The following is a 27,480-nucleotide window of genomic DNA, read 5'->3' as shown; positions in this document are numbered from 1 at the left end:
GCCTGGACCTCGTTAATACACTTGTGCTGCCGGCCTTGATTGTAGCCTGTATTACTGCAAGACTCCTGTTCAGACTGTTGGGTACTGCGACTCGGCCCAGTGCAGCGTCTGCAGCCAGACTACCGGGACTATCCGGATGAGTAACGGCTTGGAGACCCTGCAACAAGGACCGGATCCAGCTTGGAAGTGTCAGGGGTGCCGGACATAAACCTCCAGTCGCCATAATTATGTCTTACTGAAAATAATTATGGCGAGGTGGGGCACGGGGCTGAATAGCGCCACCCTACCACCGAACTGCCAAGACCCACTCCCGAATGTCCAGTCAATGCTATTACAAGCAACTTCTTCTACTAAACTGTTAAACTGTCCTCCCCCCCACCGCCTCCTGCACTAATACATGGGGGGAGAGTCAGGTTATCCTCTGCATGGATCGCACTGCGTCCGGCACTACTGACAGTGTGAGTGATAGGAGAGGTAGCTTGTAAGAATGGTGATGTCCGACCAGAGGTTTGGGGGTGTGGATGATTACTAAATTGGACCACAGAGGGGGCACTTATTTAGTGGGGGCACTATTACTATGATGGAATACTGAGCGGAGGGAGTAGCGACAGAAAGGGAAGAGTCTACAGAGAGTTTTGGATGGAAAAAATCTCCATGGTGATCTGAGCTCATATATAGGAAAGAAAAACTAAACCAGACGTCACCTATAACCACTGGAGGTAACTGCACTGTAATCACTATCACTGTGTAGAGCTGGGATTTGACTGGGTCTATTAGAGCTGAGCTGCTATGTCTGCTGGGTTCTACAACTTGTTTTCTAGAATAATATATAAAGTTTTATTTGGTAATGATTCGGAGTTTGGTAATGGGGCCCCATGAGTTCTGTAATACCCCTGACTATAGTAGGTCATGAGGGGCCCCTGGACTACCTGTGCTTTATTATGAAGGTGTCAGTAGCTAGAGCCCCAATATGAGGGGCGTCTGTTGGCTGTGCCTCACTACAAGGTGAACTGGTGACACAATACAGGAGGCGGCTGGCACTTTAATACAAGGGGCCTTCGAGTACAGCGCCAGAATATAAGAATGGTGACAGACATTTTGGTGAAAAAGATGGCAGCCTTAGTGGGGCGTCATTTCACCTTTTTGCCTAGGACAGAAGAAAAGTCAGAATGTGTCCCGATCTTACACCTACATCAGTTACAGTAAAGAGAGCATGGAGGCGGTTCTGTTACTACCATAAAAGTAGAATAGCGGAATATATCACATACTGCACCACCAGATGGCGCTATGATAGAGTCCGGCTGTAATCTGTACTGATTGCGGGGAGAGGGGGGGCGGACTGTAATATCGCTATATAATAAATACACTACTAAACTAATATATAAATCACGCTGCAGCTCCGTATCTAAGCCACAAGAGGCAGAAAAGAGCCTCCTATCATAATCCACATTATCACACAGAGAGGACGGGCGGCTTATCCGGAGATCAGCGGTGCAGGAACAGGACGATGTCAGCACAGGAAGAATATTCACAGGAAGGTTCATTGGGGACATTTATAATGACAGAAAGACATAAAAAAACTTGCAAATTTCTGCGCAAGTGAACAACTTATGCAAAAATGTGCGACTTTTTAGCTTTCGTGGAAAACCCCTTTAAGTTATACAATATGTTTTATATGTATTCAAAATGGCGCTGTTACGGGGGAAAAAATCATCTTGCTAAATCAAAGTCCTCGTACGGCGGCGTCCGCCGGGGAATACAAGTTATGGAAGGCAGGAATGAAAAATATCTGACTGCACAGAAGCTGAAAACCCGCTGTGTACACGGACGTGTGATGGCCGGAGCTCCACACATCACACACATACCATACATCAGACATACATCACACCCACATATATAACACATCACATATATATATCACACGTATATACATCACACACACATATATCACACATATATCACACACACACATATCACACACATATATCATACATCACACACATACATGTGATATGATGATGAGCCTCACCTCTCCTCTCCAGCTCTTCTCTCCCGTTCTCCACATATTTCTTCAGCCAGTCTATACATTCATTCTGCAGATAATTCCTCAGTATCTCCCCCAGTCGTACTTCCGGACTGTTCCATCTCTGTGTGGTGATCAGCGCCTGGCTCATGGTGGCCGTGTATGTCCAGGTCTGTGTGTCCAGCGCCATGAACTCTCCTCCATCATATCTGAACTGCTGGTATCCTCTGATGCTGCCGTCATCATCCAGCTCACAGCCGATCATCCGCTGGTAGGTATGGAAACCTGCAGACAGAACATGTTATACAGAACACGTATGTAATGTACCGGTCATATGTGCAGTGTATGTGTGTGACATGCAATATACAGGTGTATGACACATACTGTACATATTATATACACAGGTCCCTCATGTGATGTTATACGTGTCCTTTACATGTACTATATACAGTCCATAACACGGCTTATTAACAGCCGGGTGCGAACACTTGTGTGTGAACTACAGTTCCCAGCATGCCCGCCAGCTACCGGTTGTAGTTCAGTGGGCTGAACACAGTATGTACCGCTACATCATCCCTAGTCATGTGACTGACAGGCCAGTGTAATGGTGGATGGCTCCGCCCACATATGGCACCTGGGCAGGTAACCGTCATGTTCCCTATAACTGATAGATGTAATGGAGAAACAGAGGGAGGAAGGGGTTAATGCCCCCCATATTTGCACTTCTCTGTACATTATTATATAACTGCCTCACCGGCTCCTTGTAGTGCTGAGGAGGAGCGTAATACTGTAAGGAGACTTATTACATGCCCCGTGTCCTCACGCCTATCACTCCGCATCGTACGCAGGAAATCTGCAGAATCATGGAGGCGATCAGTAACTATAAGGGCCCGGAACTCGCTGCGGACGATCTGCGGTCACCACATACGGATCTGCGCTGCGCCTGGACCTACCGACTGATACAATAATGGTGGATCACATGTAGCGTCAGCGCCCGTCCTCACCGCCATATGGGCATCCGGGATGCAGGTTAACCCTTTCCCACGTGGAAGAGATTCTTTATGGCATACAATCCCTGCATGGCAGCACCGTGTCGCCCCTCTGAACAGACGGGTGTTTGTCCGGCTACTGAGTTACACAACATGTATTATATATATATATTTAAAGCCAATGCCCACACTGATGAGTAAACCCATACCCGGTGTGTGTGCCCTCCATAGATGGGCCTGGCATCGGCAATCGCGTGATTGGCTTTAACTGCATATATAATACATGCTGTGTAACTCAGTAGCCGGACAAACACCCGTCTGTTCAGAGCAGCGACACGGTGCTGCCATGCAGGGATTGTATGCCATAAAGAATCCCTTCCACGTGGCAGAGGGTTAACCTGCGCCTGCTGATGCTGCCTGAAATTTCTTACGTATTGGATCTATCAGGTCCGCTTAGAGGGGCGCATCATATTGGTACCTCCAAGTGATGGGGCAGAGGAGAGCGGCTGGAAGTGGTGAGTATATTTATATGGTCATACGTAATACGCACACGGTTTAGTCCAAAAAGTGTCTGATTGTGTAGCGTCTCACTGACCCGCAGGCTATAAGGGGTTAAATGTAGTGAAGCCGCGCGAACGTTTCTGTGCGTTTCTTATGTTTGTGGGATTGAAGCGCCGCGTTCTGTCCGCAAATACAGCGGATAATAACTGATACCATTTGTTGTTTACGTTGCAGCCAATGGGTTTAGTTTCCGCTCGTCTCGCGGCGCGTTTATCTGGGATTTCCGTTTTTCTGTATTGAGTTCCAGAACTTTCTTGACATTTTATAAGGATTGCAGTAAATACGGACGCTGCTCATTTATAGCGTATTCTACCGTATATCACACATACGATGTAATAATGCGAATGTATCCTATAAAATGCGTTGTTTACACTTTCTGTGCGTTTTCCGCATACAAGAAATCTACCTGACAAAGCCGGTGTGGGCGGGGCCTAAAAACAGCGCAAAATCCACAACACAAGCAGAGAACGGTGTGGGGGGTATTCTCACTGCGGAGAGGCTTCCACGGACGTGTTGTGGGTTTTATTATCCCAACGCAAATACACATTTACATTCTGTTAAATCCACATTCTATTAAATGTCCCCGCAGGGTGACATCCCGTGTGATGTCATCATACCTCCCACCTTTAGTGGCGATACGGACACATGAGGCGGTTCTCGCAGAGCACCGCTGGGAACTGTCCTTGTTTAGCCACAACGCCAAAACAGCTGAATTCCCGCCCGAACACAAACCCCAGGAGGTCCTGATGGAGGGGGAGCGTCATCACATAGCGCCATCCCTCTGTAGTGGTGGGGAATACATGTCCTTTCGCTCCATAGAGGTTTCTGTCCTCCCTCGGCTCACATTAGCACCCCCGCGTTACGGTTACCGGTGGGAATGTCATGTGACTATAGCAGGCGGCAGCGGCTCACCGCCATTCACACTCAGGAAACTGTTGTAAACCAGAGTCACAGAGGCGCTCGGAGGTCGCACCCCACAGGGGGATGTTATCACACGAGTTTTATCCGACTGCAATATGGATGGAACTCGTACAGTGAGAGGACTCATTATTTACTGTGAATGTATTCTAGCGGAATAAGTTGGCGCTATACAGATGATGATGATGATTCACATGAGTGATTTCCTCCCCCCCCCCCTCCTCCTCCTTCTGTAATTCTGGATTTTTGTGTGTACTGTGTATATATCAATGAGAATAGAGTATACCATGTGTATACAGTGTGTATATATCAATGCATATACGGTGTAGTGTGTATAGTGTTTATACAGTGTAGTTGTATTGTATATATTAGTGAGCACAGAGTATACTGTGTGTATATGAATGTATATACATTGGGGTGTACACTAGTATATACAGTATATATGTCTCTCACCTCCGGTCTGGTTGAAGCGCTCCATCAGTGTCCTCACACCACGTCTGGATATAGCCTCATTGCCTTTAGCTCTCTGTGTATTTCTCTCCCAGTATTCGGGTTCCTCCTTCATCCACTCCGCTCGCGGTAACGCCCTCCGGCTGACGGAGTTATAATTCACAATCTCCTGATCATCCACATATCCAACTATGGAGTACTCAGGTATCCCGGACCCCGGAGCCGAGACCCCCGTGTGATAGTAGCGCAGAGAGTGACTGTCTGAGAGATACAGAGTGTTACATATCACACACGGGGCGGAGTCACACCAGCGTGTTCACACACAATACAGAGGATAGAACCCACTGATTCCAATAGCTTCGTTTTCATTACTCGTTTTGCGCGAGAAAAAAAAAAAGTGCCACGCTGTATTTTTGTGCACTTTTGCTCACTGAATGCCCCACAGAAGTCTATGAGAGCTGCGCAAATTCACACTCAGAACCTGCAGCAAGCGCAAAAAGTACAGTAATATGTGCAAAAACACAAGTGAAAGCACGTCTTTTACAATGCAAATACACCGCACTTACACTGATGTGAAGCCGCCATATACTACAATCACAGGAAGAGTTATCATGCATATATCTATAGGGGACAGGGTCTGGGTGTCATGTATGTATGTACAGCATGTAGGTGACAGGGTCTCAAGCATATATGTATATACAGTGTGTAGGTTGCAGGGTCTCGATCATGTATGTATGTACAGCTTGTAGGTTACCTGGTCTCGGTCATGTATGTACAGTGTGTAGGTGACAGGGTCTCCGTCATGTATGTATGTACAGCGTGTAGTTGACAGGGTCTCAGTCATGTATGTATGTATGTACAGTGTGTAGGTTACCGGGTCTCGGTCATGTATGTATGTACAGCGTGTAGGTGACAAGGTCTCGGTCATGTATGTATGTACAGTGTGTGGGTGACTGGGTCTCGGTCATGTATGTACAGCGTGTAGGTGACAGGATCTCGGTCATGTATGTATGTACAGTGTGTGGGTGACTGGGTCTCGGTCATGTATGTACAGCGTGTAGGTGACAGGGTCTCGGTCATGTATGTATGTACAGCGTGTAGGTGACAGAGTCTCGGACATGTATGTATGTACAGCATGTAGTTGACAGGGTCTCGGTCATGTATGTATGTATGTACAGCATGTAGGTTACAGGGTCTCGGTCATGTATGTATGTACAGCGTGTAGTTGACAGGGTATCGGTCATGTATGTATGTACAGCGTGTAGTTGACAGGGTATCGTCATGTATGTATGTACAGCGTGTAGGTGACGGTCTCAGTCATATATATACAGCGTGTGGGTGACATGGTCTCAGTCAAGTATGTATGTACAGCGAGTAGGTAACAGGGTCATGTATGTATGTACAGCTTGTAGGTTACCTGGTCTCGGTCATGTATGTATGTACAGCGTGTAGGTGACTGGGTCTCGGTCATGTATGTATGTATGTACAGCGTGTAGGTTACAGGGTTTCGGTCATGTATGTATTTACAGCGTGTAGTTGACAGGGTATCGGTCATGTATGTATGTACAGCGTGTAGGTGACGGTCTCGGTCATGTATATACAGCGTGTGGGTGACAAGGTCTCGGTCAAGTATGTATGTACAGCGAGTAGGTAACAGGGTCATGTATGTATGTACAGCGTGTAGGTGACTGGGTCTCGGTCATGTATGTACGTGCAGCGTGTAGGTGACAGGGTCTCAGTCATGTACAGTATGTATGTACAGCGTGTAGGTGACAGAGTCTCGGACATGTATGTATGTACAGCGTGTAGTTGACAGGGTCTCAGTCATGTATGTATGTACAGCGTGTAGGTTAACGGGTCTCGGTCATGTATGTATGTACAGCATGAAGTTGACAGGGTCTTGGTCATGTATGTATGTACAGCGTGTAGGTGACGGTCTCGGTCATGTATGTACAGCGTGTAGGTGACAAGGTCTCTGTCATGTATGTATGTACAGCGTGTAGGTGACGGTCTCGGTCATGTATGTACAGCGTGTAGGTGACAAGGTCTCGGTCATGTAAGTATGTACAGCGTGTAGGTGACAGGGTCTCTGTCATGTATGTACAGCGTGTAGGTGACAGGGTCTCGGTCATGCATGTATGTACAGTGTGTAGATGACAGGGTCTCGGTCATGTATGTATGCACAGCGTGTAGGTTACAGGGTCTCGGTCATGTATGTATGTACAGCGTGTAGGTGACAGGGTCTCGGTCATGTATGTATGCACAGCGTGTAGGTTACAGGGTCTCGGTCATGTATGTATGTACAGCGTGTAGATGGCTGGGTCTCGGTCATGTATGTATGCACAGCGTGTAGGTTACAGGGTCTCGGTCATGTATGTATGTACAGCGTGTAGATGGCTGGGTCTCGGTCATGTATGTATGCACAGCGTGTAGGTTACAGGGTCTCGGTCATGTATGTATGTACAGCGTGTAGATGGCTGGGTCTCGGTCATGTACGTATGTACAGCGTGTAGGTTACAGGGTCTCGGTCATGTATGTATGTACAGCGTGTAGGCGACAGGGTCTCTGCCATGTATGTACAGTGTGTAGGCGACAGGGTCTCGGTCATGTATGTATGCACAGCGTGTAGGTTACAGGGTCTCGGTCATGTATGTATGTACAGCGTGTAGGTGACAGGGTCTCGGTCATGTATGTATGCACAGCGTGTAGGTTACAGGGTCTCGGTCATGTATGTATGTACAGCGTGTAGGTGACAGGGTCTCGGTCATGTATGTATGCACAGCGTGTAGGTTACAGGGTCTCGGTCATGTATGTATGTACAGCGTGTAGGTGACAGGGTCTCGGTCATGTATGTATGCACAGCGTGTAGGTTACAGGGTCTCGGTCATGTATGTATGTACAGCGTGTAGATGGCTGGGTCTCGGTCATGTACGTATGTACAGCGTGTAGGTTACAGGGTCTCGGTCATGTATGTATGTACAGCGTGTAGGCGACAGGGTCTCTGCCATGTATGTACAGTGTGTAGGCGACAGGGTCTCGGTCATGTATGTATGTACAGCGTGTAGGTAACAGGGTCTCGGTCATGTATGTATGTACAGTGTGTAGGTTACAGGGTCTCGGTCATGTATGTGTGTACAGCGTGTTGGTTACAGGGTCTCAGTCATGTATGTGAGATGCAGCAGATGTTACATGATGTGTTTTTTTTCCGTGTTGTACATTTTATGTTCTCGTCTCTCACCGCGCTGCCAGGAAGAACTACACGGGGGCTCTGTATGTGATAGAATGTGCGTTCCACAGCACCTTATAGCTCTTCAAAGAGGTTCTGAGGCAGCTGGTGTTATTTACTGTCTAGTACACACTGCACCTGCTGCAGAACCTCTTTTGAAAGTTTTTTATCAAACTGTAATGATTTACAAGAAGCCTCTGCCTGCTTCATCAACAAGATGTTCTGCAGCAGCTGGACCCCAGTGTCCGCTCACACAGCAGCTGATGCTGCGATTATGACATCCGGCGTCTGAGCGGTACGGACCGCCACTTGTGGCATTTATATAACAAACTATCAATCAGCCATTATTAACCCCTTAGTGACGAAGCCAAATTTTGGAAATCTGACATGTGTCACTTGTATGTACAGCGTGTGGGTGACAGTGTCTCGGTTATGTATATATGTAGAGCATGTAGGTGACAGGTTCTCGGTCATGTATATATGTATGTAGAGCGTGTATGTGACAGGGTCTCGGTCATGTATGTATGTACAGCATGTAGGTGACAGGGTCTCGGTCATGTATGTATTGTCAGCGTGTAGGTTACAGGGTCTCGGTCATGTATGTATGTGCAGCATGTAGTTGACAGGGTCTCGGTCAGGTATGTATGTACAGCGTGTAGGTGACAAGGTCTCGGTCATGTATGTATGTACAGCGTGTAGGTTACCGGGTCTCGATCATGTATGTACAGCGTGAAGTTGACAAACTCGCTCATGTATGTACAGCGTGTAGGTGACAGGGTCTCGGTCATATATGTGTGCACAGCGTGTAGGTTACCGGGTCTCGGTCATGCATGTATGTACAGCGTGTAGGTGACAAGGTCTCAGTCATGTATATATGTACAGCATGTAGGTTACCGGGTCTCGGTCATGTATGTACAGCGTGTAGGTGGCAGGGTCTCGGTCATGTATGTATGTATGTATGTACAGCGTGTAGGGCACACGGTCTCGATCATGTATGTATGTACAGCATGTAGATGGCTGGGTCTCGGTCAATTATGTGTGTACAGCATGTAGGTTACAGGGTCTCGGTCATATATGTATGTACAGCGTGTTGGTTACAGGGTCTCGGTCATGTATGTGAGATGCAGCAGATGTTATATGATGTGGTTTTTTCCGTGTTGTACATTTTATGTTCTCGTGTCTCACCGCTCCGCACAGGGAAGAACTACAAGGGGGCTCTGTATGTGATAGAATGTGCGCTCCACAGCACCTTATAGCTCTTCAAAGAGGTTCTGAGGCAGCTGGTGTTATTTACTGTCTAGTACACACTGCACCTGCTGCAGAACCTCTTTTGAATGTTTTATATCAAACTGTAATGATTTACAAGAAGCCTCTGCCTGCTTCATCAACAAGATGTTCTGCAGCAGCTGGACCCCAGTGTCCGCTCACACAGCAGCCAATGCTGTGATTATTACATCCGGGGTCTGAGCAGTACGGACCTCTACTTGTGGCACTTATATAACAAACTATCAATCACCCATTATTAACCCCTTAGTGACGAAGCCAAATTTTGGAAATCTGACGTGTCACTTAACATAGAATAACTCCGTAAAGGTTTTGCATATCCCAGTGATTCTGACATTGTTTTTTGGCCACGTTGTACTTCATTTAGGTGGTAAAACAAAAAAATTGAATTTGTGTATATTTATTAAAAGTGCCAAAATTGGGAACATTTTGAAAAAAAAAATACATTTTTCACATTTTCAACTGTCCTGGCAGAAATCCGTCCGCGGGCATTAGCCCTAACCCTTTAGTTTCCTGACTCCCTCTTCTTATTAAATGAATTGCAGCCTAACTACACTTTGTTAAATGAATTCATAAAATTTAAATTAGGCGCGGCCACTTTACCTCCGATCCTGATAAGATCTATAGTGTTTTTCACCAATACTACCAGAAACTATACAAAGACTCGCAAGCCCCCTTGGAGACCCATAACACCGACTTTTATTACCAACTCAAGCTACCCCGTCTAACAAAGTCAGGCTTATTGGACCTTAATTCTAATATAACGGAGGAGGATGTAGACTGGGCAATCAAACGCCTTAAGCAGGGCAAGGCCCCAGGCCCGGACGGTTTTACATCTAAATATTATAAAAAATTCATCTAGTCATTCTGTTTTATCACATTGTCCGCAAAGGCCACATCCACCCGGATTTCCTACAAGCCCTGACCACAGCCATTCCCAAACCAGGAAAGGACCACACTCTTCCCTCCAACTACAGGCCCATTTCCCTTCTCAATGTTAATCTAAAGATTTTCACCTCTATCATTGCCAACAGGATTAATAGATTACTACCCTCATTAATACACCGAGATCAAGTGGGTTTTATCCCAGGTAGGCAAGCCCCTGACAATGTTACCAAAACCCCAATGTCAGTTTTAGCATTAGATATAGAGAAGGCCTTCGACTCTCTCTCATGCTCTTATCTCCAACTAGTTGTTCGTAAGCTAGGATTTGTTGGCCCTTTCTTAAATGTAATATCCGCCCTCTACTCCAATCCCTCCGCATAACTTAAAATCCCTTTAACCCATCCATCTCCAATTCAAATTCTGAGAGGTACCTGTCAAGGATGTCCACTCTCACCAGCCCTATTTGTGTTGGCAATGGAGCCATTAGCCATTGCTATCTGTGAAAATCCCAATATCACCGGGTTACTGGTGGGTAATGCTAACAATAAGCGCTTAGCCTATTCGCCGATGACCTACTTTTAACCTTAACCAAGCCATTAACCTCCTTGCCCAATTTGTTGGCACCCCTAGAAAAATTTAGTCTTATTTCTGGCCTTAAAATCAATCATTCAAAGTCAGAAGTTCTTTACTACAACCCTCCTCACACACCCACAATCTGATTGACCTTCATTTTCAGTTCAAAACTTGGCACCACTATCTTCCTTACCTGGGAATCAAACTCACAAACACACTAGACACCCTATACAAGTGGAACTATGGGCCGCTTTACCGTCAATTAAGTCTAGATCTAGCCAGATGGGATTGTCCATACCTCTCGTGGATTGGACGTATTCATAGTATAAAGATGACTTTAGAACTCTTCCTATTCCTGTTCCTACTTTAGATCTCCGAGCCTTTCAAAAAAATATTTGCCTTTATCTGGGCACACAAACGTCCCAGAATTTCCAAATCCATAATGTTTTTACATAAGAAATATTGAGGTCTCTCTGTTCCATGCATCCTGAAATATTACAAAGCAGCCCGCCTGGCGCAAATCCCACCCATTTATGCTGGATCCCAATCTCCGCTATGGACCTCCATTGAGGAAAGCTAGTTTTCTCCTCATAACTGACCTGCCCTACTCTGGACAAAAGTCCCTCTTCCTTCAAACCTGAGAAGTAAAGCACCATACTCATTCTTCTCCATCCTGTTATGGAGACAGGTTCAAATTGAATCCTCAACCCACGCCATCCCCACTTACCCCTCTACTCTACAACTCAGCTTTTCCCCCTGGCTTGGAGGTGGCACAATTCATATGGTGGCAAACAAGTAGACTGACTTCCCTATATGACTTTCTCATACACGGTAAATTGATATCAATATCCTCTTTCAATAACCAATATAAACCACCACCAGAAGAGTGGTGGAGAAGAATGCAGGTTTTCCATTACTGGTCCTCTATTATACCATCATCAGTTAAGATAGAGATGAGTCGTATCGAAGCCATATGTAAATTCTGCCCCACACATCCAAGAACTCTATCCCACTTCTAGAATATTCTAAATGGAACATTACAAGATTCCAACCTTCCCTTTATGTTTCCATGGGAGTCAGATTTGCATTCCTCCTTATCATTAGACCGTTGCACCACTGCTGTGAGACTTTAAGCAGTTACAGCTGGCAAGTCTCTTTGACTTGACATAAAGGTGTTACATAGAACTTATCTGGTACCCGAGAGGCTTAATGCTATCCATCCGGAGATCTCCAATTTATGTTTCCGAGGCTGCGACGACAAAGGCTCACATCACCACATATGGTGGACATGTTCAATAGCGCAGGCTTTTTGGAGAAAGGTCTCCCATCTCATAGCCTCTGTGACTGGGAAGAGTCCTAGACTCAACCCCTATGTCTAAATGCTGGAAAATAAACCTGCAGGTATACGCAATGCTTCCTTTAAATTGTTCCAATATCTTACCATGGCAGCATGTATTTCGATAGCGCAGCAATGGCGAAAACCAACCCTCCCATTTGAATCTTTTATATCACACATAAATAAAATTCTTTTGAATGAAAATCTCATAGCTATACGCCAAGGCAAAATTTCGCAATTTGAAAAGATTTGGAGCCCTTGGATAACCTTTATGAATGTTCCCAACTTACACTATTTTGTAAGACTATAGAAAGATGAGGAATCAACAACATACCCGCAGATTAAGGATGGTATCCCTAGCGGAACCACGCCCATGTGTCCTATAGGTTTAAAAACACCATAATATATGGAGATGTTGGGTTATATTTCTTACTTGTGTGATGAATGGAGAGATAGTCAATATTCCCTGTATACAGTTAAAATGTTGCTTTGTTTGTTTTTTCTGTTAGTTTAAGCCTGGGGTCACACAGGGCGGATTTGCCGCGGTTTTGCCGCAGCAGATCCGCCCGCGGACGCTAATCTCGGGATTAGCCAGCCATGTGGACGAGGTTTCTCAGAAACCTCGTCCACACGGGACGGCTAATCATCAGCGGTAAATCCGGTCGAAACCGCGGCTGCGGCCGCCGCAGCCGCTGTTTCCAAAGATCGAGCATGTCTGTTTACTTTCGTTTTTTTATTTATTTTTGTCGCGGCCGCAACGGAAAAGCGGCGGTTCTCCTGGCGGAAATCTCGCGGTTTTCGCTGCAGCCAAACCGCGAAATTTCCGGTGGGAATCCGCCCTGTGTGACCCCAGCCTCATAACGGAATCTCTGCACTCCAATAAAGAATTCACTACATCCCCCTGCGTGGGGTCTATGCGGTAGAGTGTTGCCAACTTTCTTATTGAACCCAAATAAAATGTTCTGAAACCTAAACTGCAGTGACAACGCAACATACCAGAGAAATAATAATCATCTAATATAACATATAATCCCCCTCCATACTGAAAGAATACACTGCAGATAAGTGATATAATAACTGATCCCCTCCATACTCCCCAGAATACACTGCAGATAAGTGATATAATAACTGATCCCCTCCATACTGACCAGAATACACTGCAGATAAGTGATATAATAACTGATCCCGTGCCATACTTCCAAGAATTCCCTGCAGATAAGTGATATAATAACTCATCTCCCTCTATACTACCCAGAATACACCGCAGATAAGTGATATAATAACTGATCCCCTTCATACTAGCCAGAATACACTGCAGATTAGTGATATAATAACTGACCCCTCCATACTGACCAGAATACACTGCAGATAAGTGATATAATAACTGATCCCGTGCCATACTTCCAAGAATTCCCTGCAGATAAGTGATATAATAACTCATCTCCCTCTATACTACCCAGAATACACCGCAGATAAGTGATATAATAACTGATCCCCTTCATACTGACCAGAATACACTGCAGATAAGTGATATAATAACTGATCCTCCACCATGCTACCCAGAATACATAGCAGATAAGTGATATAACTGACCCCCTCCATACTACCCAGAATACACCACAGATAAGGGATATAATAACTGATCCCCTCCATACTGACCAGAATACACCGCAGATAAGTGATATAATAACTGATCCCCCTCCATACTCACCAGAATACACTGCAGATAAGTGATATAACTGACCCACCTTCATACTACCCAGAATACACTGCAGATAAGTGATATAATAACTGATCCGCCTCCATATTCCCCAAAATATACCGCAGATAAGTGATATGATAACTGATCTCCTTCATACTCCCCAGAATGCACTGCAGATAAGTGATATAATAACTGATCTCTTCCATACTCCCCAGAATACACTGCAGATAAGTGATATAACTAATCCCCCTCCATACTCCTCAGAATGCACCACAGATAAGTGATATAATAACTGATCTCCTCCATACTCCCCAGAATGCACTGCAGATAAGTGATATAACTAATCCCCCTCCATACTCCTCAGAATGCACCACAGATAAGTGATATAATAACTGATCTCCTCCATACTCCCCAGAATGCACTGCAGATAAGTGATATAACTAATCCCCCTCCATACTCCTCAGAATACACCGCAGATAAGTGATATAACAATTGATCCTCCTACATACTACCCAGAATACACAGCAGATAAGTGATATAATAACTGATCCCCTCCATACTCACCAGAATACACTGCAGATAAGTGATATAATAACTGATCCCCTCCATACTACACAGAATACACCACAGATAAGTGAAATAATAACTGCCCCCCCCCTCCATACTCACCAGAATACACTGCAGATAAGTAATATAACAACTGATCCCCCTTCATACTCACCAGAATACACTGCAGTTAAGTGATATAACAACTGATCCTCCTCCATACTACCCAGAATACACGGCAGATAAGGGATATAATAACTGACCCCCCTCCATACTACCCAGAATACACCGCAGATAAGTGATATAATAACTGATCCCCCTCCATACTCACCAAAATACACTGCAGATAAGTGATAGAATAACTGATCCCCCTCCATACTCCCCAAAATATACCACAGATAAGTGATATAACTGACCCACCTTCATACTACCCAGAATACACTGCAGATAAGTGATATAATAACTGATCCTCCTCCATACTCACCAGAATACACCGCAGATAAGTGCTATAATAACTGTTCCCCTCCATACTACCCAGAATACACTGCAGATAAGTGATATAATAACTGATCCCCCTCCATTCTACCCAAAATACACTGCAGATAAGTGATATGATAACTGATCTCCTTCATACTCCCCAGAATGCACTGCAGATAAGTGATATAATAACTGATACCCTCCATACTCCCCAGAATACACTGCAGATAAGTGATATAACTAATCCCCCTCCATACTCCTTAGAATACACCACAGATAAGTGCTATAATAACTGATCTCCTCCATACTCCCCAGAATACACTGCAGATAAGTAATATAACTAATCCCCCTTCATACTCCTCAGAATACACCGCAGATAAGTGATATAATAACTGACCCTCCTACATACTACCCAGAATACACAGCAGATAAGTGATATAATAACTGATCCCCTCCATACTCACCAGAATACACTGCAGATAAGTGATATAATAACTGATCCCCTCCATACTACCCAGAATACACTGCAGATAAGTGATATAATAACTGATACCCTCCATACTACCCAGAATACACCACAGATAAGTGAAATAATAACTGCCCCCCCTCCATACTCACCAAAATACACTGCAGATAAGTAATATAACAACTGATCCCCCTTCATACTCACCAGAATACACTGCAGATAAGTGATATAACAACTGATCCTCCTCCATACTACCCAGAATACACTGCAGATAAGGGATATAATAACTGACGCCCCTCCATACTACCCAGAATACACCGCAGATAAGTGATATAATAACTGATCCCTCTCCATACTCACCAGAATACACTGTAGATAAGTGATATAATAACTGATCCTCCTCCATACTCACCAGAATACACTGCAGATAAGTGATATAATAACTGATCCCCTCCATACTCACCAGAATACACCGCAGATAAGTGATATAATAACTGATCCTCCTCCATACTCACCAGAATACACTGCAGATAAGTGATATAATAACTGACCCCCCTGCATACTCACCAGAATACACTGTAGATAAGTGATATAATAACTGACCCACCTTCATACTACCCAGAATACACTGCAGATAAGTGATATAATAACTGATCCGCCTCCATATTCCCCAAAATATACCGCAGATAAGTGATATGATAACTGATCTCCTTCATACTCCCCAGAATGCACTGCAGATAAGTGATATAATAACTGATCTCTTCCATACTCCCCAGAATACACTGCAGATAAGTGATATAACTAATCCCCCTCCATACTCCTCAGAATGCACCACAGATAAGTGATATAATAACTGATCTCCTCCATACTCCCCAGAATGCACTGCAGATAAGTGATATAACTAATCCCCCCCCATACTCCTCAGAATGCACCACAGATAAGTGATATAATAACTGATCTCCTCCATACTCCCCAGAATGCACTGCAGATAAGTGATATAACTAATCCCCCTCCATACTCCTCAGAATACACCGCAGATAAGTGATATAATAACTGATCCCCTCCATACTCACCAGAATACACTGCAGATAAGTGATATAATAACTGATCCCCTCCATACTACACAGAATACACCACAGATAAGTGAAATAATAACTGCCCCCCCCCTCCATACTCACCAGAATACACTGCAGATAAGTAATATAACAACTGATCCCCCTTCATACTCACCAGAATACACTGCAGTTAAGTGATATAACAACTGATCCTCCTCCATACTACCCAGAATACACGGCAGATAAGGGATATAATAACTGACCCCCCTCCATACTACCCAGAATACACCGCAGATAAGTGATATAATAACTGATCCCCCTCCATACTCACCAAAATACACTGCAGATAAGTGATAGAATAACTGATCCCCCTCCATACTCCCCAAAATATACCACAGATAAGTGATATAACTGACCCACCTTCATACTACCCAGAATACACTGCAGATAAGTGATATAATAACTGATCCTCCTCCATACTCACCAGAATACACCGCAGATAAGTGCTATAATAACTGTTCCCCTCCATACTACCCAGAATACACTGCAGATAAGTGATATAATAACTGATCCCCCTCCATTCTACCCAAAATACACTGCAGATAAGTGATATGATAACTGATCTCCTTCATACTCCCCAGAATGCACTGCAGATAAGTGATATAATAACTGATACCCTCCATACTCCCCAGAATACACTGCAGATAAGTGATATAACAACTGATCTCCTCCATACTCCCCAGAATACACTGCAGATAAGTAATATAACTAATCCCCCTCCATACTCCTCAGAATACACCGCAGATAAGTGATATAATAACTGACCCGCCTACATACTACCCAGAATACACAGCAGATAAGTGATATAATAACTGATCCCCTCCATACTCACCAGAATACACTGCAGATAAGTGATATAATAACTGATCCCCTCCATACTACCCAGAATACACTGCAGATAAGTGATATAATAACTGATACCCTCCATACTACCCAGAATACACCACAGATAAGTGAAATAATAACTGCCCCCCCTCCATACTCACCAAAATACACTGCAGATAAGTAATATAACAACTGATCCCCCTTCATACTCACCAGAATACACTGCAGATAAGTGATATAACAACTGATCCTCCTCCATACTACCCAGAATACACTGCAGATAAGGGATATAATAACTGACGCCCCTCCATACTACCCAGAATACACCGCAGATAAGTGATATAATAACTGATCCCTCTCCATACTCACCAGAATACATTGTAGATAAGTGATATAATAACTGATCCTCCTCCATACTCACCAGAATACACTGCAGATAAGTGATATAATAACTGATCCCCTCCATACTCACCAGAATACACCGCAGATAAGTGATATAATAACTGATCCTCCTCCATACTCACCAGAATACACTGCAGATAAGTGATATAATAACTGACCCCCCTGCATACTCACCAGAATACACTGTAGATAAGTGATATAATAACTGATCCTCCTCCATACTCACCAGAATACACTGCAGATAAGTGATAGAACAACTGATCCTCCTCCATACTACCCAGAATACACGGCAGATAAGGGATATAATAACTGACCCCCCTCCATACTACCCAGAATACACCGCAGATAAGTGATATAATAACTGATCCTCCTCCGTACTCACCAGAATACACTACAGATAAGTGATATAACAACTGATCCTCCTCCATACTACCCAGAATATACGGCAGATAAGGGATACAATAACTGATACCCCTCCATACTACCCAGAATACACCGCAGATAAGTGATATAATAACTGATCCCCTCCATACTCACCAGAATACACTGTAGATAAGTGATATAATAACTGATCCTCCTCCATACTCACCAGAATACACTGCAGATAAGTGATATAACAACTGATCCTCCTCCATACTACCCAGAACACACGGCAGATAAGGGATATAATAACTGATCCCCCTCCATACTATCCAGAATACACCGCAGATAAGTGATATAATAACTGATCCCCCTCCATACTCACCAGAATACACTGTAGATAAGTGATATAATAACTGATCCTCCTCCATACTCACCAGAATACACTGCAGATAAGTGATATAATAACTGATCCCCTCCATACTCACCAGAATACACTACAGATAAGTGATATAACAACTGATCCTCCTCCATACTCACCAGAATACACTGCAGATAAGTGATATAATAACTGATCCTCCTCCATACTCACCAGAATACACTACAGATAAGTGATATAACAACTGATCCTCCTCCATACTACCCAGAATACACGGCAGATAAGGGATATAATAACTGACCCCCCTCCATACTCACCAGAATACACGGCAGATAAGGGATACAATAACTGACCCCCCTCCATACTACCCAGAATACACCGCAGATAAGTGATATAATAACTGATCCCCCTCCATACTCACCAGAATACACTGTAGATAAGTGATATAATAACTGATCCTCCTCCATACTCACCAGAATACACTGCAGATAAGTGATATAATAACTGACCCCCTCCATACTCACCAGAATACACTGCAGATAAGTGAAGGAGAAGCACAATGAGGGGGAACATCTTCCTCATCCTGATACATTGGAGACCCCGAGTGACGAGAACATAAAGAACTTCTCCTACAAACAACTGGAGCCGTCAGTCAGTGACTCCGCAGACTGGAGGCGGAGCTCAGCTCTGATTGGACGGAAGGTATCCTCTCCACCAATAGTAAAATAAATCTGCGGCTGGTCATTAGTTGCCGGGCAGAGTGAGGCCGGAGAGGTTAGACGGCGGAGAAAGTGAAAGTAAGATGTTGGGATTTTCCAGAAATAATGGAGATTTGTAGAGAAGTGTGAGGAGCTGATAATGAGGAGTAAGCCGGGCAGGGAGGTCTGCTGGGTCTGTGAGGTGTGAGGAGCTGATAATGAGGAGTAAGCCGGGCAGGGAGGTCTCCTGGGTCTGTGGGGTGTGAGGAGCTGATAATGAGGAGTAAGCCGGGCAGGGAGGTCTGCTGGGTCTGTGGGGTGTGAGGAGCTGATAATGAGGAGTAAGCCGGGCAGGGAGGTCTGCTGGGTCTGTGAGGTGTGAGGAGCTGATAATGAGGAGTAAGCCGGGCAGGGAGGTCTGCTGGGTCTGTGGGGTCCGCTGTGATCACCATGGTGATGTGTAATAATAACGCCTCTGTCCACCATTGTGTCACTCTCCTCATCAGCTTCTCATTGCTCTGTGGAGGACAGAATGGCGCGGCGAGCTATGCGGTTCCATCCGGCGACAACAAGCGATATCTGACCGATGATAAAGGGGAATGATGATGGATGTGACGTATCTGTGAGGACAGAAGCCTGACAGCGGTGTGACCAGAGCCGGACGGACACCGCCGTCACCACGGAGATATATTCATCGCTGGAGACGCCATTTACTGTATAATCACCGCTGACATCCATGTAATGTCCTGTACAGAGAGCAGCGGCCGTAGGAGGAGATGTCACCGCACCGCAGTACCCAAGTACTGCAGCTAACTGCTGCTATAGAGACGGGCATTATAGCAGAGCGTGTAAGAACTGCAGAATGGCGCCCTCCTCAGGGAGCGTCCATACAGGGCGGGATATACAGAAAATCCCAGAAATCTGCAGCAGCGGGGAAACATCACAAACGCCTTTGGTGAGATGTTTGCACAAAACCCCCAGCAGACCCGACCCGTATAGACGGACCCCCAGCAGACCCGACCCGTATAGACGGACCCCCAGGCCGGCCTCACACGGCAGGATTTGATTTGCGGTTACTGCAATCGCCGTCCGCACGGTAAAATGCAGCCATTGAAAAGCATGTTTTTTCAAATTTTCCTTCACACTCGCGGGTCCAAATTGCGTAATCTGTGAGCAGAAGAAAAATCGCAGCACGCTCTATTGCTACACTGATTCCTCGCAGACGGCCTCCATTGAAGTCACTGGATACATGCGCCCCGCAGCCAGTACACAATAAATATTACGTATTCATGGCGTAAACGCTTGGAACTCGGTATGAGAATGCATAGAAACGGAGGGAATCTCACCTGACGGATGTGCTACTACTTTCTGGTGTCATTTTCATGTCTGGGTTTGTTGTTTTTTTTTGCGTTGAAGATGCGCTGTTCGTATGCGTACAATCACGTTGGAAAACCGCACACATCCGTGCTTTGCTGCGACCGTTCACCATTACTTTTCGCGATGGATCGCAGGTCTTCTGCTGCAGATATCTACATGTGGTATCCGCCCCATCGCAGTGAGCCCGGCCTGAGGGTGTATTTACACGGCTGATTACATTGCGCACGTTTTACGCGCTGCGAGACGCTCATTAACAGCCCCCATTATGTACAATGTGGCTCCTTACAGGGTTGATGTTTCTCTTGCAGACTGAACAATCCCATCCCCCCCTCTTGTCTTGTGAGTCTCATATGATAATAATAGGTGTGACTGTGCCGTCTACCGCATATGGCGCAGCACAGAGACGGGGTGTCCGTGTGCCGTGTGATGCGAGTCGCGTACAAGAATCCCGAACACAGCTCGCTATCGGCGGTGTAAATACGGCCCTGGTGATGCTGACAGAAGTGAGGGTTTAGCTGATGGGAACCAACTGCTAGAATATATGTGGATCCAAGCTGAGCTGAGCGAGCGCCACTACTCCTCGCTGCCAGAATATATGTGGATCCGAGCTGAGCTGAGCGAGCGCCACTACTCCTCGCTGCCAGAATATATGTGGATCCGAGCTGAGCTGAGCGAGCGCCACTACTCCTCGCGGCCAGAATATATGTGGATCCGAGCTGAGCAGAGCGAGCGCCACTACTCCTCGCTGTCAGAATATATATGGATCCGAGCTGAGCTGAGCGAGCGCCACTACTCCTCGCTGCCAGAATATATGTGGATCCGAGCTGAGCTGAGCGAGCGCCACTACTCCTCGCGGCCAGAATATATGTGGATCCGAGCTGAGCAGAGCGAGCGCCACTACTCCTCGCTGTCAGAATATATATGGATCCGAGCTGAGCTGAGCGAGCGCCACTACTCCTCGCTGCCAGAATATATGTGGATCCGAGCTGAGCTGAGCGAGCGCCACTACTCCTCGCTGCCAGAATATATGTGGATCCGAGCTGAGCTGAGCGAGCGCCACTACTCCTCGCGGCCAGAATATATGTGGATCCGAGCTGAGCTGAGCGAGCGCCACTACTCCTCGCTGTCAGGATTTAAAGGGCCTACAGGGATTTCTTTTTTTATTCACTCGTGCTGCAGCTATTCCCCAGTATATATATATATATATATATATATATATATATACACTACCGTTCAAAAGTTTGGGGTCACCCAAACAATTTTGTGTTTTCCATGAAAAGTCACACTTATTCACCACCATGCGTTGTGAAATGAATAGAAAATAGAGTCAAGACATTGACAAGGTTAGAAATAATGATTTGTATTTGAAATAACATTGTTTTTACATCAAACTTTGCTTTCGTCAAAGAATCCTCCTTTTGCAGCAATTACAGCATTGCACACCTTTGACATTCTAGCTGTTAATTTGTTGAGGTAAGCTTGAGAAATTGCACCCCACGCTTCTAGAAGCATCTCCCACAAGTTGGATTGGTTGGATGGGCACTTCTGGCGTACCATACGGTCAAGCTGCTCCCACAACAGCTCAATGGGGTTCAGATCTGGTGACTGCGCTGGCCACTCCATTACCGATAGAATACCAGCTGCCTGCTTCTGCTGTAAATAGTTCTTGCACAATTTGGAGGTGTGTTTAGGGTCATTGTCCTGTTGTAGGATGAAATTGGTTCCAATCAAGCGCTGTCCACTGGGTATGGCATGGCGTTGCAAAATGGAGTGATAGCCTTCCTTATTCAGAATCCCTTTTACCCTGTACAAATCTCCCACCTTACCAGCACCAAAGCAACCCCAGACCATCACATTACCTCCACCATGCTTAACAGATAGCGTCAGGCATTCTTCCAGCATCTTTTCATTTGTTCTGCGTCTCACAAACGTTCTTCTTTGTGATCCAAACACCTCAAACTTGGATTCATCCGTCCACAACACTTTTTTCCAGTCTTCCTCTGTCCAATGTCTGTGTTCTTTTGCCCATCTTAATCTTTTTCTTTTATTGGCCAGTCTCAGATATGACTTTTTCTTTGCCACTCTGCCCTGAAGCCCAAAATCCCGCAGCCGCCTCTTCACTGTAGATGTTGACACTGGTGTTTTGCGGGTACTATTTAATGAAGATGCCAGTTGGGTACCTGTGAGGCGTCTGTTTCTCAAACTAGAGACTCTAATGTGCTTATCTTCTTGCTTAGTTGTGCAACGCGGCCTCCCACTTCTTTTTCTACTCTGGTTAGAGCCTGTTTGTGCTGTCCTCTGAAGGGAGTAGTACACACCGTTGTAGGAAATCTTCAATTTCTTAGCAATTTCTCGCATGGAATAGCCTTCATTTCTAAGAACAAGAATAGACTGTCGAGTTTCAGATGAAAGTTCTCTTTTTCTGGCCATTTTGAGCGTTTAATTGACCCCACAAATGTGATGCTCCAGAAACTCAATCTGCTCACAGGAAGGTCAGTTTTGTAGCTTCTGTAACGAGCTAGACTGTTTTCAGATGTGTGAACATGATTGCACAAGGGTTTTCTAATCATCAATTAGCCTTCTGAGCCAATGAGCAAACACATTGTACCATTAGAACACTGGAGTGATAGTTGCTGGAAATGGGCCTCTATTCACCTTTGTAGATTTTGCACAAAAAACCAGGCATTTGCAGCTAAAATTGTCATTTACCACATTAGCAATGTATAGAGTGCATTTGTTTAAAGTTAGGACTAGTTTAAAGTTATCTTCATTGAAAAGTACAGTGCTTTTCCTTCAAAAATAAGGACATTTCAATGTGACCCCAAACTTTTGAACGGTAGTGTATATATATATATATATATATATGTATCGCCTGGTGTTACCTTGGTTAGTTATTCCCTTCTTTCTGAAGCTACCGGTCTCTCTTTCCCCAGATGATCATGTGATCTCATTTCTGACCGCTCAGATCTACTTGGGGTTATTGATTCACTTTCTAGTCAGATTCTCAGTCTGTGTGATGCAGTTACATGGATCTACCACAGGAGGCACTGCTACACAGACACTCCTGTCACAGTTATGGATGATGATCACACGGCTCCTGTCACACAGTTAGAGTGCGTTCACACGAGCGTATGCGTTAATCCGCGTGTACATTCGTGCGTGTAAATGTGCGCGCAAAAATGCGCGTGAACGAAGGTCCGTGCTTGTGATGTGCGTGTTCTTAACTGTGAATTTGGCTGCATGGAGCGCACATAGATGCGCTCCATATGTTGAGCTGTATCAGCATCCCAGCACATATACATGGCGCCAGTATTTTAGTCATTGATAGTTGTGAGCCACACGATTTCTTTGGCGCCCCAGCGAACTTTTGATTACTATTTTTCTTCCTTTAGAATAGGAAAGAAAAAGGAGTATAATTTTTTTTTTTTATTTGGGGTTGCGGTTTGTCACCCCGTTAATTCTTCTCTTTTTTTTCTCATCTAGGGTTTATTCAAAGTCATTTATCACTACAGAGAGTATTGGTAATTGTGATCACATGCAAATGTTTTTTTTTCTTTTTTTTAAGCCTTTTGCTTTTAACGTCCCCTTTGCCCCTATCTTTACATATACGGCGTCCATCTCTGCAGGGGGAGGAGGCTGAAAGAGCAGAGAGCAATGCACTCAGCTCACACCCCCTCTCCACCCCCTTGGTACTGTTTGCTATGGGAGTGGGTGGGCCGGGGGCGAAGATGAATCCCGCGACTTCGCTCCGGGCCCCTGTAACCTGCTGACATTGCAAATAGTGCCAAAGAGCGGAGAGGTGGCAGTCATTCCAATGCTCCCGGCTCTTGCACCCGGCTCCCCCAGCAGAGAGATACGCCGTCTAGCGGCAGGCAACAATACCCGGCCCATATACAGCCATCTAAAAAAAACCTCAACCAGTTGTAATGGCATTGCTACTACAGCTGTGTGTCTAAACCTGCTGTTAGTGCAGAGCAATACCTTGCTTGTCAAGCGCACACACACCCATCTTTCTGATACATGATGATGTTGCACTTGCACACCTTTTAAAAGGCCAGCCATTTGACACGCTGTAGCGCTGTCCCTGGTGTTGAACACAGGCTACTCTGGTAGCCGTGTTAAACGTGAAGGTTTGTTGAATTATCTTTATTTTCCATGGTTGCAATCGTGTACCTAACATGTTTCAAAAAGTAGCTTAGCAAAGTGGGATAAACCTTTTTTGGCTCAAGACCCATCATTGCAAACATGCCCTTCCTTCATACAATGAAATGTATAATAAACTAATAGAAAAATATATATGTCACCGCGCTACAAGGTACTTAGTGTTATTTAGAACCCCAGTGGAGTGGAATCCTCTGAAAAACCTTGTGGCGCATTTCTACCTTTTACACACTTCATACAATGAGATTTCCATGTTATATACCATCATGGCCCAATGTCATGAATGTAAAGTGAATTGTATTTGTGTTCAGCAATGAAAATATACACAACCAAGTTTTGTGCAATCATTTTTTATATAAAAAAAGAAAAAAAGGAGAACAAAAACTGCCTTCTTTGGCCATAATATTTTTTACAAATTAAAGACAAAACATTAAGGCTTTACAGAAATAAAAATAACAGGTAAACAAATTATTTACTCCAGCCGCTGGTTCTGTCGGTCTGCAGCCTTGGATGGGCCTTGTGGGGGGTCTGGAACGCAGACCGAAATGCGAATGTTGCCTGTGTCCAAATTAAGAGGAAATATTATATAGAGTACTCATAGAGAACCATAATAAACCACTACACAGACCGTCTAGTGATCAGAATGAATTCTGTTTATTGTTGAACACTGCTAGTTTTTATGCAAGATGACAAAGAAGGCGTTTCCAAATGTTACCTGATGCCTTGTTACAATGTACTTTTGGTGACCAACCCTCACTCCAACAGATTACATCATGACTGCAAATCAAAAGCCTTCTAAACAAAAGGTATCAACAAAGCTGTTTGAAGTAGACATAAGAACAGTTACATGTGATAATAACGGTTGACTCCTGGCTGTCTAAGTACCTTGTTAATTACATTTCTTGTTTGACTAGAAATGTAATCTTCAAGGTCCATCAACAATTTGCACATCAAAAGAGGGGACATTGTTTCTAGTTTACACATAGAACTGGTTCAGCCACCTACTCGGGAGTCAGCACAAAGTTGATAAGTTGGTATTCAGTAAGATAGCTGAATAAAATCTAATTAATCATACATTTAGTATTCTAAAATCAATATCCAAATAAACGCTTGAATATACCTTTTTACATATGATTCTATATCCAAATTCTACTAGCAACTTCCGGAATGTTTTACATATAATACATAACATTATATAACCAAATAACTAATATCACATTTATTACACTGTTTTCTTATCTTTCTTATGTTGGGTTATTAAAAATATTGATTGACCCCTATCAGCCTTGTGAAGGCCCCCTTTTGCGTGGCCGCCCACGTGGCCTTCTGGGCGGAGGACTGCCCTGGCCAGACCGCTCCTGGTATTGCCCTTGACCAGCAGGACTATGATCTTCTGGCACCTGTGGTGGCTGGCCCTCAGCCCCTGATTCTATGTGTGTGTGTGTGTGGGGGGGGGGGGCAGGTGGGGGCACAACCCCTGAAGGGCCAGCAACGGGGGAGGGACAGGGGCTTTCCACAGGAGGAGGAAGAGCTCTTGAGAGGGGGAGATGGTGCATATCACTCTCCTCCCTCAAAGAGCCAGGACCCTGACTCTTGGGGGCAGATTCGTAGGGACAAGAAAAAAAGGGTGGTGGGGTGTATGCATCCTCCTCCGAACCTGGAGCATATAGGTCAGATGAAAAATCTGCCCTTCTAGTCATTGCATCGTGGAGCCAGCATGCATAGGCCCGCCTCTGGCGGTGCCTTCCACTGCCATTGAGGCACCACAGGTCCAGCATCCAGGACACTTCGTGTGCTGGTTCTGGCTGCAGGGCTGCCTCAAGGACGCTTTCAATGCACCTTCTCACTGTCCCCTGCAGCGCTTGTGGGACCTGTCGACAGCGAGCAGATATCCCCCGGCAGAACTGGTCCGCCCAATCCTCATCCGTCCGTTGGCGCAGGTATTCCAAAACCCCCATCTCAACCTGTACCCTGGACAAAGGAGGATTGGGTGGAGCAGCCGGGGGAGGCTGTGGGGGAACGCTGGCTCTGCGCTGCAATGCACCCCGCTGCGGCGGGCTGTCCAACACAGGCTTCTGCTCCTGGCGCCCCCTCTCCTGTGTTGCCTCTGATCCCGAGGGTAATTCTTGTCTCCTCTGGCTGTCTGGCTGCTCCTCCTCTTCCTGCTCCTCCTCCTCCTCACGCATCTCTTCCAGATTACTGGAACGTCTGTTTCAAGAGATAGAAAATATCAATCATTCATTTCAAATATACATAGTGTGCAAAACAAGTAAACTATAAGGTGACTTCTCACTTCAGTTGTCCAGCGAGTATGGTTTTTTATTTCCTGCAGGGGTCAATGGGACTTGTAATGTTGAAATCACGCTCGCGCAAAATCGCACATTCCCGCGAAATTACGTTTTTTCCCAAGTGCGATTATAACGTTACAAGTCCCATAGATCCCTGCTGCCATAAAAGAACCATTTTCGCATTAGAAAAAAAAAGGAGTGGGTAGTGAGCCTAATAATGATATTGTTAGAAATGTTTGGAGGCTGCCCTATTAATCTAAGCAAGCTGCAACTCTAAGGCACTTTGTGTATTGGTTAGTCATGCATAGTGATCCGACAAAATGAAAGGGGACAGGACATATACATACTTTGATCAATTCATGTTAAACCACTTCAAGGGTGCCTTTTAAGTAGCCTTTTTTAATCGCTGCTTTTTGTTTTTCTCGCTATTGTCAATGGG

General features: G+C 45.0%; 1 protein-coding gene across 7 annotated transcripts in view; it reads right to left on the bottom strand.

The window, feature by feature from the left end:
• The window catches only part of LOC136620525 (class I histocompatibility antigen, F10 alpha chain-like), a 114,169-nt gene extending 94,956 nt beyond the window's left edge, over positions 1 to 19,213 (bottom strand). For 2 of the 7 annotated variants that reach the window (XM_066595367.1, XM_066595368.1), the window contains exons 1-3: positions 19,042 to 19,209; positions 4,945 to 5,202; positions 2,030 to 2,308 (exon numbers count right to left, since the gene is read on the bottom strand). In XM_066595367.1, the coding sequence (XP_066451464.1) occupies positions 2,030 to 2,308; positions 4,945 to 5,202; positions 19,042 to 19,099 (595 nt within the window). In that variant the 5' untranslated portion in view covers positions 19,100 to 19,209. Of the gene's footprint in view, positions 1 to 2,029; positions 2,309 to 4,944; positions 5,203 to 19,041 lie in introns of all 7 variants that reach the window. The other 5 variants (XM_066595366.1, XM_066595365.1, XM_066595364.1 and 2 more) reach the window with 3 other exon arrangements.
• Between the last annotated feature and the right edge of the window lie 8,267 nt (positions 19,214 to 27,480).

Source organism: Eleutherodactylus coqui, chromosome 3 (genome assembly GCF_035609145.1).
Source record: "Eleutherodactylus coqui strain aEleCoq1 chromosome 3, aEleCoq1.hap1, whole genome shotgun sequence".
Lineage (NCBI taxonomy): Eukaryota > Metazoa > Chordata > Amphibia > Anura > Eleutherodactylidae > Eleutherodactylus > Eleutherodactylus coqui.
This window is presented reverse-complemented; position numbering and strand designations above follow the sequence as displayed.